This window comes from Bufo gargarizans, chromosome 3 (assembly GCF_014858855.1).
Source record: "Bufo gargarizans isolate SCDJY-AF-19 chromosome 3, ASM1485885v1, whole genome shotgun sequence".
NCBI lineage: Eukaryota > Metazoa > Chordata > Amphibia > Anura > Bufonidae > Bufo > Bufo gargarizans.
The window spans coordinates 468,527,436-468,546,342 of record NC_058082.1 but is presented as its reverse complement, the minus strand read 5'-3'; the positions used below and the strand labels follow the sequence as shown (position 1 = coordinate 468,546,342).

The 18,907-nt window shown below is 45.2% G+C and overlaps 1 protein-coding gene across 1 annotated transcript in view; it reads left to right on the top strand.

The window, feature by feature from the left end:
* UMODL1 (uromodulin like 1) overlaps positions 1 to 18,907 on the top strand; it is a 100,864-nt gene that overhangs the window by 21,985 nt on the left and 59,972 nt on the right. Inside the window, exon 4 of the mRNA XM_044285748.1 lies at positions 18,298 to 18,419. Within this exon, the coding sequence (XP_044141683.1) occupies positions 18,298 to 18,419 (122 nt within the window). The remainder of the gene's footprint in view (positions 1 to 18,297; positions 18,420 to 18,907) is intronic.

Sequence of the window (18,907 nt, the reverse complement as noted above, 5' to 3'; positions counted from 1 at the left end):
GTACGGGCAACTCAGTGTGAAATAAAAAATAAAAATGAATCTGCAATACCAGTAAGGACCACTAGGCTAGTTTTTTTTTTTTTTTTTTTTTTTTTCTTTTATTTTTTTTTTTCTTAAAACATTTTTTACAGACATTTTTACAATCTCTCAATTCTTAGTGTCCCAACTAATTATGTATAATTATAATATATTCAATTCATCTTTTCTTTCATTTAGAAAACCCTCCCCTCCCTCCCCCCTAATCCCTAATCCCTAATCTGTGGTGCGTCAAAGCAGGCCCCCCGTAAATAAACCAACTTGACCTCGACTAATCAATCAATCTTCCAGCCATCCCATATCTTGTTCCACTGTTCCTCAACCTCCCTCCGTTTATATAAAATTTTCTCGTAGTTTTTAACCTTATCGGTTAGGTTTATCCATGTGTTGATGTCTGGAATGGAACGGGCAAACCAGGTCCGGCTGATCAGTACTCTAGCCAGCATCAATATTCTACTCAGGAAAATCTTTTGATACTTATGATTTTTTAATTTGGAGAGATCATTAAGCACGAATATTTGTGGTTCAAAAGGAATTCGAATTTTTAATTTGTAGATAATACAGTTATTGATGTTATTCCAGTAGTTTATAAGTTCTGGACAAGTCCATATCATATGGAGGAAGTCCGCTCCTACAATGTCACATTTGGGGCAGTTGGACATATCTCTTAACCCACATTTCTTCATCCATACGGGAGTAATATATAATCTGTGACAAATATAGAATTGTATTAAAACATGGTTGAAGTTCTGGGATACTGAAACCAAATTCCCAAAAATATTCTCCCAACCTTCTACTTGTAAGTTCGGACAATCCGCCTCCCAGGCTTTTTGTCCTGGTGACTGTGTATCACTAAACCGTGCCTTAAGTAATAACTTATATATATTTGAAATCTTTATTTTAACAAGTGCACCCCCTACCCACTCATTCAAAAAAGATAAATTATCTATATCCAACAATCGCTTATCATCCAAACTGGATAATACAGATCGCAGTTGAAAGTACCTAAACCATGAAAGATTTCTTATATTATGTGTCATTTCTATAAAGGATTTAATTTCTCTATCTTTAACTACCTGTGAAATATATAAAATTTTATTCTTCTGCCAAAATATGTCAGCTGCAATATCATCTAAGCTTTGTAAATAGAAATTATGCCAAAGAGGCGTAAATGTGAATGAACCCTTAACCTTCAACCATGTCCTAGTTGTATTCCACATTTTCAGAAGTAGATTAATAGTTTCTCTATAGCCGTGCTCATAACTCTTCAATAAACCGGATTCCAACAAAGTAAAAATATTATTATGAGCATGGCTAGTTACCAGCTTCCTCAAGAGTGCGCTGTTCTCTGATTCATAACACCTCAATAGGTGAGCTGCAATAAAGTACCCTTTAAAGTAGGGGAGATTTAAACCCCCGGACTCCACGGATTTATACAAATATTCCAACTTAATTCGAACTCGCTTTCTTCCCCATATTAAATCATTAATTATTCTTTCAATAAGTTTAAAGTGTTTGTCTTGTATCCAAATAGGTGTATTCCTGAGCACATAGAGAAATTGTGGTAATATCACCATTTTAACTAATGAGATTCGATCAGCTCTGGATAGGGGAAGTTTCAGCCAGATTCCTATTTTAGCTCTGGTCTTTACTATTATAGGAATCAAATTAAGTTGTAGAAAATTTTCAACCCGAGGCGATATAGTCAGACCCAAATATTGGAAAGTATCAACAATATCCAACTGTATACCAGGAACCTCCTTCTGTGACAGAGGGTCTATTGGGAGTAAACTGGTCTTAGCCCAATTTATACAAAGACCAGACACCTCACCAAATAATTTAACCATATGAATGATCCTCGGAAGAGTAGTTTCCGTATGATCTATAAAAAACAGAACATCATCTGCATATAATGAGATGCGGTCTTGTGTTCCTAACGTACCGAATCCTTTAACCTGATCATCTTGCCTGATGGCCATCGCAAGGGGTTCGATATAAATATCGAATAGCAGGGGGGATAATGGACAGCCCTGGCGGGTGCCTCTCTTTAAATCAATACTGCCGCTCAGGATTCCATTAAGACTCAGTTTTGCCCTTGGAGATCTATACAGTAGCTTAAGAGTGCGTATAAATCTTTCTCCAAAGCCCATCCTTGCAAGAACCTTCCAGAGGAAACGCCACTCCACCCTGTCAAAGGCCTTGGAGGCGTCCAATGACAGGATGGAGCGGGCAGTCCCCCCCGGGGCCTGAATATTGGAGAAGAGCCGGTGTAGATTATGATGTGTACCCTTATTTTGGATAAAGCCGCACTGATCCGGATGGACAATGGAGGAGATGACCCTGGAAAGCCTTGTTGCCAGGACCCTTGCAAGGAGCTTTACATCTGCATTAAGCAGTGAAATTGGTCTAAATGATTCTAATTCTAAGGGGTCCTTGTTTTTTTTCGGTATTAGTATTATTATGGCCTCCATCATTGAATCTGGCAACATCCCATCCTCCACTGATTCAGCAAGGACCTCCAACAGTCTGGGAAGAATGCAGTCCCCATATTTACTATAAAATTCATATGGAAGCCCATCTGAACCAGGGGTGGAGTTAGCCGAACATAGTTTAATAGCTCCCTCAAGTTCCTGTATTGAGACCTCCATTTCTAGTGCTTTCTTTTCCAACTCAGTAATAGTTGGAAACTTGATCCTATCTAAATAGAGATCTATCTTATCATCTGTGATGTTAGAATCAGCTTTATACAAATCAGTAAAATAATCAAGAAAGGCCTTCTCCACCGGGCCCTGTGTAGTGACTATCCTACCATCACTCAAACGAAGTTTATCTATATGTTTTTTGGGTTGTTGATTGGAGATTACCCTGGAAAGGAGTTTACCAGGTCGGCCTGATTCTGTAAAGTATTTTTGCCCTTTAAAAAAAAGGTTCTGTTGGGCCTTATCCAATAAAAAATTAGCAGTATATTTGTGTGGCTCTTTGCATATTTTGCCTATTCTTCTCCGTCTTATTCCTATAGAAGGATTCTGTTGCTAACACTGCGTGTTCTTTTAGATTTTTCTGTTTCTTTCCATATTCCTGTCTAAGGTTCGCAATGTTACTAACCATCAATCCCCTCATATACGCCTTGAAAGTATCCCATACTACTTGAGTTTTCGCTGAACCGTAGTTAATTTCCCAGAATCGACCTATTTCGTTTTGAATTGTTTCATGTGTCTTTATAACTGATAACCAGTAGGGATTTAATCTAAAAGGAGATTTTGGTATATATCTTTCCTGAGATAGACATAATTCAAGTAGTATCGGAGAGTGATCAGATACTGACCTTGTTTCGTATTTCATTCGCTTTATCTGATTCACATATTTACTATTTATCAATACAAGATCTATTCTGGACAGCGATTTACCTGCTTTACTAAAGCATGAGAAAGCCCTTTTCCCCTGTCCCAGATGTTCCCAAGCGTCCTCAAATCCAGCCTCCAGGCAGAACCGTGCCAGGGGGGACCCCTGGACCGTACTGTCACTCCTAGCACTCGTAGAAATCCTATCGCGAAGAGGGTCGATAACACAGTTAAAGTCGCCGATAATCAATGTTGGGCATTCTGGCCATTTATCCATAAATAATAAAAGAGAATTAAGAACCGAGAAAGAAAATGGCGGTGGAATATAGACAAAGGCCAAAATACATATCTTCCCTCCTATCTTACAGTATAAGAAAATAAATCTCCCCTGTTGGTCGACAGAGGATGCCTCACAGACGAAATCAATAAGTCTGTGTATCAACACCGTGACACCTCTCGAATAGTTGGAGAGGGTAGAATGGAACGTGTGCACAGCCCATCCCCTGTCGAGCACTCTAGTGGTCTCCTCAGTAAGATGGGTCTCTAGCAGGCATACTATTGCTGGTAAGTGGGCCTGTGTCAAGTCAAAAATCGCTTGTCTCTTGCCTCTATCCCCCAAGCCACGTATATTCCACGCAAAAATTCTAATCAGCGTCATCATGAAAGGTCAAAATGGAGAAATAGAAGAAAGAAGAAAAAAGAACAAAAAACCAAAAAAAGGGAAACCACACCTACTTTGACGCACCACAGCCCAACCCCACCTCCCCCTCCCCCCACCCCCCACCTACAAGCAATCCACCACATTTGTAGTAGATTTCTTTCCTATGACCATCCCTCCACCTTCCCCCCCACTCAGCCATCCTCATTAAGAAGCAAAGGAAAAGTACATTTTGGGGGTATAAGCCCCTTATAGTACTAATTATTCCCACCAAAACATAACCCAATTGAGTTATCAATTCTTTCGATCAAGCCAGTCCGCAGCTTCTTCTGGGGTGTCAAAAAAAAAGATTTTATCATTAAAAACAATCCGCAATTTGGCTGGGAATATGAGAGAATATTTAATATCCCTTTCTCTTAGCCTCTTTTTAACGATCATAAATGTGCGTCTCTTTTCTTGTACATCTTTCGAGAAGTCGGGAAAAAAAGCCAATCTAGTCCCGTTATATATAACCGGTGGGGATTCCCTTGCCCTTCTCAGGAGGATATCTCTGTCCCCTGAAGTCAGTAGCTTGACGAGGAATGTCCGAGGTTGTCTCCCTGGAATTGGTTTTCCCCCTGGGACCCGATGGGCTCGTTCAATCATAAAAAAGGAAGAAAATGACTCCTTCCCGAAATTCTCAAGGATTAACTTCTGTATAAATTCGGTTGGGTTTTTCTCCTCCACACCCTCTGGAATCCCAATTATTCTCACATTATATCTTCGTGACCTATCCTCAAGGTCCACTAACTTTTTCTTCAAGAGATTATATTCTGATTTAAATGTAGATAGTTCCATATTTGTTTTTTTGGAATCCTTCTGTATAAGGGTGACGGAACTCTCAAGGAGTTTAACTCTATCTCGCATTTTGGAGACATCATCTTTTATTAATCCGACGTCGACTTGAATAAACCCAAGCTGGGTTGTTACAGCTTGTATTAAATCCCCATTCTGTTTTACCGCTAGCAGTATTTCTTCTAGCGGGGAGGAGTTATCATTGGGGATGACTTCCCCCATTATGCCGTCTTCCTCTTCGGGGTATCTAGAAGCTTTTTGTAATTCTGTTACAATCACCTCAGAATCATCATCATTTTTTTTTGTGGCAAGTTCTTTTTGTCCGCCCCTCGTATTAATCCTTGGAGATCTCAAGAACTGGTCTATTTTAGTTGTTTCGTAAGTTTTAGACCCCGATTTCTGACTTGAGTGGTCAGCCGATCGCCTGGGAGCTTTTGGAGCCATGGTCGGTTCCTTGATAATTTTTTTTTTTTTTTTTTTTTTTTTTTTTTTTTTTTATTTTCCTCCCCTTTTCCTCCTACTCCCTTCCCGTCTCCCCTCCTTTTCTTTATTCTCTTTTTCTTCTCCTCCTTTTCTTTACTCTCTTTTTCTTCTCCTCCCTTTTTTTTTTTTTTTTTTTTTTTTTCTCCCCCTTTCCCTGTGTTTTTTTTTTTTTTTTTTTTTTTTTTCCTTACTCTCCTTTTATATTTGTATCTCTTCTTCTCTCTTTCTTTGCTCCTTCTCCCTCTTTCGCCCCTTTTTTTTTTTTTTTTCCTTTTTGTATTCTTTTTTTTTTTTTTACTTTTTCCACTCTTCCACTTCCACTTTCCACCTGATACTGTATGGTTTACTACTTTTAGTATTTGTAGGCACCAAGTGTGTTTTTAGGATGGCGAAGTAGATTTTAGTTAGCAGCTATCATCCGCGGGAGAGGACGTATAGGAGACAAAAGGAAGTGGGGTAACAAAAGAAAGGAACAATCTCACCGGGTTTCAACCTTCCCCAGGACCAGAGACTCCTAAGAGACACCAGCAGCCAAAACGGAGAAGCCGAATATCCAGCAGCCTATCAAAAATAAAGTTTTATAGGGTTGATCCCAGTATTACAAAGACACAGTCACAGGGAGGTTAGTCACAACAGTGACAGGGAAGCAAATCAGTAAGAACAAATGGGGGGAGAAGTCGGCTGTAAATCGGACGATCAGGTAAGAGAGAGTCCCATAGAATTTAATCTAATCAGAACGGCACAGGGAGAGGGACGGGGGATCAGGAGGAATCAGCAGGAATCAGCAGGTCTGAGGACCAATACATACAGTAATACAGGCAGCAGGAGCAGGAGGCAGCAGGAGTGAGGATCCAAACCCGTTCAGCGATCCAGCGATCCAGGCAAATCCAGACGGTGCCGACTCCAAGTTTCCACAGCGGGATGGGGAGGAGGGGAGAGGATCGACGAAGACCGGGGAAATATAAGCTGATGATGAGCTCCTCACAGGTAGAGCAGTCGGAGCAATCGTCGGAGCGGCAACATAGAGGAAACACGGCCAGGGAGCGTCACAGAGACGCCAAGAGATCCATGAGACGCCGAAAGCTCAGAGCAGCAGCAGGACAGCTGAGCCACGGGGGAGGCGGAGAGCGTGACGTACTCAGCCTACGTCATCGCGTACATACTATGTGACTTGCCTAGTTAGTAGGGATGAGCGAACCCGAACTGTATAGTTCGGGTTCGTACCGAATTTTAGGGTGTCCGTGACACGGACCCGAACCTTTTCGTAAAAGTCCGGGTTCGGTGTTCGTCGCTTTCTTGGCGCTTTTTGAAAGGCTGCAAAGCAGCCAATCAACAAGCGTCATACTACTTTCCCCAAGAGGCCATCACAGCCATGCCTACTATTGGCATGGCTGTGATTGGCCAGAGCACCATGTGACCCAGCCTCTATTTAAGCTGGAGTCAGGTAGCGCTGCCCGTCACTCTGCTCTGATCAGTGTAGGGAGAGGTTGCAGCTGTGACTGTTAGGGCGAGATTAGGCAGTGATTAACTCCTCCAAAACACTAAAGTCAGTGATCGATCTACAGCTGTGGATCATTGAACTGCTGCTATTTAATTGCTCACTGTTTTTAGGCTGCCCAGAGCGTTTTTATGTCACTTTTTTCTGGGGTGATCGGCTGACATTTTGTGTCTTGTGGTGCGCGAGCACAAGCTGCCACCAAGAACATTTAACCATCAATAGTGTGGTTATTTTTTTGGCTATATCCTACATCAGGGGCTTGGCTGTGCTTGCTATTTTATTGAGGGGTGAAATACAATTGCCAAAATGGCAGTACCCTAACTCTGGTGTTTCAGCTGTGGCCAGCCAATTGTAATACTGTCTGCTGTCTGGCAAAGGATATATTTTTGTTCTGGGTTGAAATACAATTCCCAACTTAGCAATTCCCTAAATCAGTGGTTTCTGCTGTATCAGGCCAACTTTAAATCTATCCATAAAAGGGTATATTAGATTCAAGGTGCTGATAGGGTCATCCTCAATAACTTCACACGCTACCGTGCATCTCCAAGTCTAATTCTGTCCGTAAACGTATACCTGTCACCCAGCGCCTAAATACTAGGCCTCAAATTTATAGTCAGCTAAATCTGTGGTTACTGCTGTGCCTGTATTAGTGTAATACGGTCCATAAATAGATAGCCAGGTAGTGTTAGGTGTCTGTAAAAAAAAGGCCTGAATTTGAATTCAATACATTGGGCCAAATTTTTTTTCTTATTGTGGTGAATGGTAACAATGAGTAAAACATCTAGTAAGGGACGCGGACGCGGACATGGTCGTGGTGGTGTTAGTGGACCCTCTGGTGCTGGGAGAGGACGTGGCCGTTCTGCCACATCCACACGTCCTAGTGTACCAACTACCTCAGGTCCCAGTAGCCGCCAGAATTTACAGCGATATTTGGTGGGGCCCAATGCCGTTCTAAGGATGGTAAGGCCTGAGCAGGTACAGGCATTAGTCAATTGGGTGGCCGACAGTGGATCCAGCACGTTCACATTATCTCCCACCCAGTCTTCTGCAGAAAGCGCACAGATGGCGCCTGAAAACCAACCCCATCAGTCTGTCACATCACCCCCATGCATACCAGGGAAACTGTCTCAGCCTCAAGTTATGCAGCAGTCTCTTATGCTGTTTGAAGACTCCGCTGGCAGGGTTTCCCAAGGGCATCCACCTAGCCCTTCCCCAGCGGTGAAAGACATAGAATGCACTGACGCACAACCACTTATGTTTTCTGATGATGAGGACATGGGAATACCACCTCAGCATGTCTCTGATGATGACGAAACACAGGTGCCAACTGCTGCGTCTTTCTGCAGTGTGCAGACTGAACAGGAGGTCAGGGATCAAGACTGGGTGGAAGACGATGCAGGGGACGATGAGGTCCTAGACCCCACATGGAATGAAGGTCGTGCCAACAGCGTAGCAAAAGAGGAAGCAGTGGGCAAAAGCAGAACACCCGCCGCCAAGAGACTCCGCCTGCTACTGACCGCCGCCATCTGGGACCGAGCACCCCAAAGGCAGCTTCAAGGAGTTCCCTGGCATGGCACTTCTTCAAACAATGTGCTGACGACAAGACCCGAGTGGTTTGCACGCTGTGCCATCAGAGCCTGAAGTGAGGCATTAACGTTCTGAACCTGAGCACAACCTGCATGACCAGGCACCTGCATGCAAAGCATGAACTGCAGAGGAGTAAACACCTTAAAACCAAGGAAGTCACTCAGGCTCCCCCTGCTCCCTCTTCTGCTGCTGCCGCCTCGGCCTATTCTGCTGCTGCCGCCTCGGCCTCTTCCTCCGCCTCTGGAGGAACGTTGGCACCTGCCGCCCAGCAAACGGGATGTACCACCAACACCACCACCTCCGTCACCAAGCATCTCAACCATGTCACACGGCAGCGTTCAGCTCTCCATCTCACAAACATTTGAGAGAAAGCGTAAATTCCCACCTAGCCACCCTCGATCCCTGGCCCTGAATGCCAGCATTTCTAAACTACTGGCCTATGAAATGCTGTCATTTAGGCTGGTGGACACAGACAGCTTCAAACAGCTCATGTCGCTTGCTGTCCCACAGTATGTTGTTCCCAGCCGGCACTACTTCTCCAAGAGAGCCGTGCCTTCCCTGCACAACCAAGTATCCGATAAAATCAAGTGTGCACTGCGCAACGCCATCTGTGGCAAGGTCCACCTAACCACAGATACGTGGACCAGTAAGCACGGCCAGGGACGCTATATCTCCCTAACTGCACACTGGGTAAATGTAGTGGCGGCTGGGCCCCAGGCAGAGAGCTGTTTGGCGCACGTCCTTCTGCCGCCAAGGATCGCAGGGCAACATTCTTTGCCTCCTGTTGCCTCCTCCTCCTACTCAGCTTCCTCCTCCTCTTCTTCCACCTGCTCATCCAGTCAGCCACACACCTTCACCACCAACTTCAGCACAGCCCGGGGTAAACGTCAGCAGGCCATTCTGAAACTCATATGTTTGGGGGACAGACCCCACACCGCACAGGAGTTGTGGCGGGGTATAGAACAACAGACCGACGAGTGGTTGCTGCTGGTGAGCCTCAAGCCCGGCCTGGTGGTGTGCGATAATGGGCGAAATCTCGTTGCAGCTCTGGGACTAGCCGGTTTGACGCACATCCCTTGCTTGGCGCATGTGCTGAATTTGGTGGTGCAGACGTTCATTCACAACTACCCCGACATGTCAGAGCTGCTGCATAAAGTGCGGGCCGTCTGTTCGCGCTTCCGGCGTTCACATCCTGCCGCTGCTCGCCTGTCTGCGCTACAGCGTAACTTCGGCCTTCCCGCTCACCGCCTCATATGCGACGTGCCCACCAGGTGGAACTTCACCTTGCACATGCTGGACAGACTGTGCGAGCAGCAGCAGGCCATAGTGGAGTTTCAGCTGCAGCACGCACGGGTCAGTCGCATTGTGGAACAGCACCACTTCACCACCAATAACTGGGCCTCCATGCGAGACCTGTGTGCCCTGTTGCGCTGTTTCGAGTACTCCACCAACATGGCCAGTGGCAATGACGCCGTTATCAGCGTTACAATACCACTTCTATGTCTCCTTGAGAAAACACTTAGGGCGATGATGGAAGAGGAGGTGGCCCAGGAGGAGGAGGAGGAGGAGGAGGAGGAAGAGGGGTCATTTTTAGCACTTTCAGGCCAGTCTCTTCGAAGTGACTCAGAGGGAGGTTTTTTGCAACAGCAGAGGCCAGGTACAAATGTGGCCAGCCAGGGCCCACTACTGGAGGACGAGGAGGACGAGGATGAGGAGGAGGTGGAGGAGGATGAGGATGAAGCATGGTCACAGCGGGGTGGCACCCAACGCAGCTCGGGTCCATCACTGGTGCGTGGCTGGGGGGAAACGCAGGACGATGACGATACACCTCCCACAGAGGACAGCTTGTCCTTACCTCTGGGCTGCCTGGCACACATGAGCGACTACATGCTGCAGTGCCTGCGCAACGACAGCAGAGTTGCCCACATTTTAACGTGTGCGGACTACTGGGTTGCCACCCTGCTGGATCCATGGTACAAAGACAATGTGCCCACCTTACTTCCTGCACTGGAGCGTGATAGGAAGATGCGCGAGTACAAGCGCACGTTGGTAGACGCGCTACTGAGAGCATTCCCAAATGTCACAGGGGAACAAGTGGAAGCCCAAGGCCAAGGCAGAGGAGGAGCAAGAGGTCGCCAAGGCAGCTGTGTCACGGCCAGCTCCTCTGAGGGCAGGGTTAGCATGGCAGAGATGTGGAAAAGTTTTGTCAACACGCCACAGCTAACTGCACCACCACCTGATACGCAACGTGTTAGCAGGAGGCAACATTTCACTAACATGTGTCTGTCTACAGCCAATGTGGACAAGCTGGCATTCATAAAAATGAACCAGGCATGGATCCCACAGGACCTGTCCATCCCTTGTGCAGATTAGACATTAACTACCTCCCCTTAACCATATATTATTGGACTCCAGGGCACTTCCTCATTCATTCCTATTTTTATTTTCATTTTACCATTATATTGCGAGGCTACCCAAAGTTGAATGAACCTCTCCTCTGTCTGGGTGCCGGGGCCTAAAAATATCTGACAGTGGCCTGTTCCAGTGGTGGGTGACATGAAGACTGATTCTCTGTTACGGGACCTCTCTCCTCTGCCTGGGTGCTGGGCCTAAATATCTGACAATGGACTGTTCCAGTTTTGGCTGACGTGAAGCCTGATTCTCTGCTATGACATGAAGCCTGATTCTCTGCTATGACATGAGCCAGATTCTCTGCTATGGGACCTCTCTCCAATTGATATTGGTTAATTTTTATTTATTTTATTTTTATTTTTATTCATTTCCCTATCCACATTTGTTTGCAGGGAATTTAACTACATTTTGCTGCCTTTTGCAGCCCTCTAGCCCTTTCCTGGGCTGTTTTACAGCCTTTTTAGTGCCGAAAAGTTCGGGTCCCTATTGACTTCAATGGGGTTCGGGTTCGAGACGAAGTTCGGGTCGGGTTCGGATCCCGAACATTTCCGGGAAGTTCGGCCGAACTTCTCGAACCCGAACATCCAGGTGTTCGCTCAACTCTACTAGTAAGGCAAAACTGTGCACATTTCAGAGTGGCCTTTTATTGTGGGCAGTCTAAGGCACACCTGTGCAATATTCATGTGTCTAATCAGCACCTTGATATGCCACACCTGTGAGGTGGGATGGATTATCTCGGCAAAGGAGACGTGCTCACTAACACAGATTTAGACAGATTTGTGAACAATATTTGAGAGTAATGGGTCTTTTGTGTATGTAAAAAATGTTTCAGACTTTGAGTTCAGCTCATGCAAAATGGGAGCAAAACCAAAAGTGTTGCGTTTATATTTTGCTCAGTGTATATACACAGTATAATGTCCTCTGTACTATATATATATATATATATATAGATATATATACATACAGTATAATGTCCTCTGTACTATATATATATATATACAGTATACTGTCTTCTGTAGTATATATACACTCACCTAAAGAATTTTTAGGAACACCTGTTCTATTTCTCATTAATGCGATTATCTAGTCAACCAATCACATGGCAGTTGCTTCAATGCATGTAGGGTTGTTGTCCTGGTCAAGACAATCTCCTGAACTCCAAACTGAATGTCAGAATGGGAAAGAAAGGTGATTTAAGCAATTTTGAGCGTGGCATGGTTGTTGGTGCCAGACGGGCCGGTCTGAGTATTTCACAATCTGCTCAGTTACTGGGATTTTCACGCACAACCATTTCTGGGGTTTACAAAGAATCGTGTGAAAAGGGAAAAACATCCAGTATGCGGCAGTCCTGTGGGCGAAAATGCCTTGTTGATGCTACAGGTCAGAGGAGAATGGGCCGACTGATTCAAGCTGATAGAAGAGCAACGTTGACTGAAATAACCACTCGTTACAACCGAGGTCTGCAGCAAAGCATTTGTGAAGCCACAACACGCACAACCTTGAGGCGGATGGGCTACAACAGCAGAAGACCCCACCGGGTACCACTCATCTCCACTATTGCACAAGCTCACCAAAATTGGACTGTTGAAGACTGGAAAAATGTTGCCTGGTCTGATGAGTCTCGATTTCTGTTGGGACATTCAAATGGTAGAGTCCGAATTTGGCGTAAACAGAATGAGAACATGTATCCATCATGCCTTGTTACCACTGTGCAGGCTGGTGGTGGTGGTGTAATGGTGTGGGGGATGTTTTCCAGGCACACTTTAGGCCCCTTAGTGCCAATTGGCCATCGTTTAAATGTCACGGGCTACCTGAGCGTTGTTTCTGACCATGTCCATCCCTTCATGACCACCATGTACCCATCCTCTGATGGCTACTTCCAGCAGGATAATGCACCATGTCACAAAGCTCGAATCATTTCAAATTGGTTTCTTGAACATGACAATGAGTTCACTGTACTAAAATGGCCCCACAGTCACCAGATCTCAACCCAATAGAGCATCTTTGGGATGTGGTGAAACGGGAGCTTCGTGCCCTGGATGTGCATCCCTCAAATCTCCATCAACTGCAAGATGCTATCCTATCAATATGGGCCAACATTTCTAAAGAATGCTATCAGCACCTTGTGTAATCAATGCCACGTAGAATTAAGGCCGTTCTGAAGGCAAAAGGGGGTCCAACACCGTATTAGTATGGTGTTCCTAATAATTCTTTAGGTGAGTGTATATATATATATACACAGTATACTGTTCTATGTAGTGTATAGTAGAAAATTGGTACCTGGAATTTTACTTTCCTTGAGTCCGAAGGCAGCACAGAATGGGTTAACGTTGACCTCTTTAGTTTCCTAGGACCGCCCACCTAGATTTAAACAATCAAACAATTAGTCAATCACATAATCAGTACACCTATAAAGGTCTGGTGAATGCAACTGCCCCTTGTATTAAAAAATAGATCCACACAGTTGCAGAACAAAAAAATACAATTTATTAGGGAGGGTACGCCTGTGCTGCCTTCGGACTCAAGGAAAGTAAAATTCCAGGTACCAATTTTCTACTTTCCCTTATCGTCCTCGGCAGCACAGAATGGGATTTTTATAGATTCCAAAGGGGGGGATTATACTGAAGCTGAACTTAGAATGCCTGTGCCAAAGGCTGAGCTCCTGGACTCGATGTCGAGGCAATAATGCTTTGCGAAGGTGGAAGGAGTGGACCAGGAGGCTGCGCTGCAGATTTCTTGTATAGACACCTGCCCATATTCCGCCCAAGAGGCTGCTGTCGATCTTGTGGAATGAGCCTTGATGGAAAGTGGTGGAGTTTCCCCCTCTAACAAGTAGGTTTCTGTGATGGTGTTCTTTATCCACCGGGCGAGAGAATCTTTGGATGGCGTTCGCCCTCTTCTCGGTCCAGAATAAAGCAAAAAAAAAGACTTTCGTCTAACCGGAACTCTTCCGTTCTTCGCAAATATGTTTCCACTGCTCTCTTTACATCCAGCATATGTAACTGCTCCTGTTCTTCATCCGCCGGATTTGGAAAAAATGTAGGCAAGAAGGTTTCCCTATTAATATTCATAGTGGAAGGAACCTTTTGTTGAAAGGAAGGTATGGTTCTAATCAATATCCCATCGGGAAGGATTCGTATTTATGGATGTCTGGAAGATAACGCTCGTAGTTCCCCCAATCTTTTCGCCGATGTAATGGCCACAAGAAACAGAACTTTGCAGGAGAGATATCTGATGTCCACCTGTTCCAACGGTTCAAAAGGTGGTTTTGTGAGTCCCCTTAGTACTAGGGATAAGTCCCACACAGGAAAGGGTTCGTGAATCACCGGTCTTAGCCTCTTCAAGGCCTTGAAGAATCTGACTATCAAAGGATGGAATAGATATTTATTCTCTGTCAAGATATTAATGGCAGTCATCTGGGATTTTAAGGTATTCGGCTTCAAGCCCATATCAAATCCGTCTTGAAGGAACTGAAGAATACTGGAGATGTTTATTTCCGCATATCCTTTCCCAGACAACCAAGACCGGAATTTTCCCAATACTTTGGCATATTTCACGTTGGTAGAACGCTTGCGGGAATTCATTAGTGTGTCAATGACTGAAGCTGGTAGGCCCTCTTCTTCTAATCTGCTTCTCTCAACATCCAGGCCGTGAGGTGTAACCTGTCTAGGTTCTGATGGAATAGCCCCTGCTGGAGGAGAAGGTCGGGGGCACATGGAAGCTTCCAATAGTTCCCTTCGGACAGCTGGAGAAGAAGAGGAAACCATGACCTCCGGGGCCAAAATGGTGCTATCAATATTACTTTGGGTCTTTCTACCGCAATCTTCTGTAGAACCCTCGGTATGAGGGGTACTGGTGGAAATAGGTAGACGAATAGGTGACTCCAAGACATCGAGAAGGCGTCTACCACTGTCGGCCCGTCGTGCTTGCTCAGGGAACAGAACTTCTGGAGTTTCCGATTTTGTCTGGAAGCCATCAGATCCCAGGTTGGACAACCCCATCTGGCTATGATTTGCTTGAAGTAAATCGGATTCAAACCCCACTCGCTCGGACTGACTGTCATCCGACTCCATCCATCCGATCCGCTTGTATATTGTAACAGCCTCTTATATGAATCGCTCTTAATTGCAAAAGATGTGATTCTGCCCAGGTGAAAATCAGTTTGCATAATTTCATTAAGGACGGGCTCCTCGTTCCTCCCTGTTTGTTCAGGTAGAACACAGTGGAGAGGTTGTCTGAGCGAACCAGCACCGATTTTCCTTCCAGGAGAGTCTGGAAATGGACCAGCGATTCCAGAACAGCCTTCATCTCCTTGAAGTTTGAGGACTGTTGCAGATCCTGGGGAGACCATTTCCCTTGGATCCATCTGTTCTGTACATGAGCTCCCCAGCCTCTGGCTGACGCATCCGTGGTGATTACTATCGGCGACAGATACTGAAACGATTTTCCTACTGTGAGCTTCTCCGTCTGCAACCACCAGTCCAGACTCTGAATAACGGATGGCCTCAGGCTGACTCTTCTCTCCAAGTCGCAATGACTGGTGCGTCTTGCCTGTATCATATTCCATTGAAGGTCTCGCATATGGATCTTCGCCCAGGGGACCGCATCTATGGTAGAAGTCAGATGACCCAAGGTCTTCATTACTCTGCGTACAGATGGCTTGTGAATGGATCTCAAGGTTCTCACTTCCTCTCTGATCTTCTGACTCTTGTCTGAAGGAAGGAAAACTTTCATGCAGCGGGTGTCTATCACCATCCCCAAGAATCTTTTTGACGTCGTAGGGGAGAGCTGAGATTTCTTCCAACTCATTATGAAACCGAGGGACTGGAGAAGAAAGATGACTGTACGGAGATGAAGTTGTAGCTGTTCCTCCGTTGCTGCTGCTACTAGCCAGTCGTCCAAGTAAGGGTAGACTTGAATGGCCTGTAAGCGTAGATGTACTGCTGCCACCACTGATATCTTGGTAAAGATTCTGGGCGCGGATGTCAGCCCGAAGGGCAATGCTCTGAATTGAAAGTGCAGGATTTTCCCTGCTCTCCTGACGGCCCCAGTTGTTGTAGAAGTAGGATAAGCGCCCTCCTACAGACTGGCTTTCGACGTCAGAAATCAGTCTTGGAGTTTTTACTGATGTCTTCCTTTCCTCTCGCTTTTTCAGCAGAACTGGGAAGGATTCTTCTGTCCGACCGGCCTCTGCTAGATCGCCCACGATAGCCTGTTCTGCGGTAAGGCTGCCTGCCAAAGGGACGAAAATTCCTCGGACGATTCTTGGTCTTAAACTGAGGGAACTTCAGGGATTTCTCATCCGAATTGGATTCTAACAGCTTGTCTAGCTGAGAGCCGAACAATCTCCCAGGCTCAAAGGGTAAAGCGCAGAGGTTGGTCTTAGAGGCAACATCTCCTGCCCATAGCTTGAGCCACAAGGTTCTTCTTATTGAATTTGAGAGAGCCATATCTTTAGCCAGGAATCTCAGCGAATCCACTGGAAAGTCGCACAAAAATTCAGCGGCCATTTTAAGGGACGGCAGTTGAAGAAGCAGGTCTTCTCTGGAGACTCCGTCCTCAATGTCCCTTCCTAGGTGACTTAGCCAGATTCTGAGGGCCCAAGCCACTGGTACTGCGGCCATGGCTGCCTTACTTAACGTGGCCAAGTAAGAATGCAGTCTCTTTAACAAGTTATCCGCTTTTCTGTCCATCGGATCCCTCAGCAATGCGGAGTCATCTGCAGGAAAAAAGGACCTTTTAGCCAGCCTTGTTACCGCAGGATCAACTCTGGAGGGAGCCTCCCAGCTTGAGGACTCAGAGGAGTCGATTTTATAGACCGAGCGGAACCTTGAGCCAGGATCCATCTTCTTCAGGGGACCTTTACATTCCTTCTGGAATATGGAGTCCAGCACTGGATGGCTTGGGAGGACTGAAGCTTTTTTCTTTGGAAAATAGAAGAGACTCTCCTTGTCCTGTGCAGCGACAGGGTCTTCCTTAGTCTCCATTATTCCTTTTACTTCTTTAATTAAGCGATTCGCATTCTTCCTATCAAAAAGGAAATTTTCCTCCATTTTAGAGACTTCCCAATCGGAGTCTGAATATTCGCTCTCAGCCGTCAGAGACTCGTCAGAGGATGAGGAGACAGGATCGCGCTTTCTCTTTTTGGCCTTCTGTTTCTGCTTTGTCAGAAAGGACTTAAAGAGGCTCATTAGCCTTCTGGACTCTGCGTCAGACTCGACCTCCGGCTGAGTACAGGAAGCGCAGATATTGGACCGCGAATCCTCAGGTAAGGGCTGAATACAAGAAATGCAGCGGGACTGCTTCCTCCTAGACCTCTTGGATCCAGACGATCTATGAGAATGGACAGAATCAGCCGCAGCACAGTTGTCACAGTAGTCCTCTCGCTGCTCATCAGGTAGGGGCTGCTCACATGACAGGCAATATCTGTGTCTGTGCTTCTTAGCCTTCTTTCTCCCTGAACCAGGAAGCCCAGACATCTGGAACAGACAAAACAGACATATCATGAGCAAAACCAGCAAGGTGATCTAGTCAGAAGGGACCCCAGCTGACACAATACCTTAAATTCACAGGAGCTCGGCTGCCAGGCACTTATGGCAGCTTGCTCCAGCCTGCATCCACTTTAAATATTCGAATCCGGCGCCCTGGACGCCGCATGGTGACGTCAGCCGCTCCTGCGGCTCCCCATTGGCCCCAGAGGGAGCGCTGACTGATGACGTCAGACGCTGCCCGAACCCGGAAGTGCGGCATGGGGCGGCCTCCTGATGGAAGGAGCGGCATGCTGGGGATGACAGCGTCGGGCGCCACGCGCGAATCCACGGCAGGGAAGCGGCTTAGCAGACCGCAATGGAGGACCTCCTGCCGGAGCGCGCATCGTGGATGCGGCATAGTGCCAGCGCCAAGGACACACCCGTGGCAGTGCTGGACACTTGGCCTGGAGCCTGGGACACACCCCACGGCATAGGTGGCCGATCTTCACACACCAGACAGGTGGGCAGATTCCTCAGAAATGAGGACATAAAAAAAATACAAGGGGCAGTTGCATTCACCAGACCTTTATAGGTGTACTGATTATGTGATTGACTAATTGTTTGATTGTTTAAATCTAGGTGGGCGGTCCTAGGAAACTAAAGAGGTCAACGTTAACCCATTCTGTGCTGCCGAGGACGATAAGGGAAATATACAGTATACTGTCTTCTGTAGTATATATACAATATACTGTCCTCTGTAGTATATACAGTATACTGTCCTCTATAGTATATATATATATATATATATATATATATATATACATTATACTGTCCTCTGTAGTATATATACACAGTATACTGTGCTCTGTAGTATATATATATATATATATACACATACACACACTATATAGTATATATATACAGCATACTGTCACTTTTTGTACAATGATTTATGAAACAATATCATTTTTTAATTAGCTCTAGACAGGAACACAATCAAATATTGGTACAATGCTACAGCCATTATAAAGATGGCCTACGAAGAACTGATCCGATGGGATGAAGGCTTAGTCAATCACACAAGACTATTACACTCAATGGTTTGTATAAGAATATAACTACTATAATACTGCCTCCTATATACAAGAATATAACTACTATAATACTGCTCCTATATACAAGAATATAACTACTATAATACTGCTCCTATATACAAGAATATAACTACTATAATACTGCTCCTATATACAAGAATATAACTACTATAATACTGCCTCCTATGTACAAGAATATAACTACTATAATACTGCCTCCTATATACAAGAATATAACTACTATAATACTGCTCCTATGTACAAGAATATAACTACTATAATACTGCTCCTATGTACAAGAATATAACTACTATAATACTGTCCTATGTACAAGAATATAACTACTATAATAATGCTCCTATGTACAAGTATATAACTACTATAATACTGCTCCTATATACAAGCAATATAACTACTATAATACTGCTCCTATGTACAAGAATATAACTACTAATACTGCTCCTATGTACAAGTATATAACTACTATAATACTG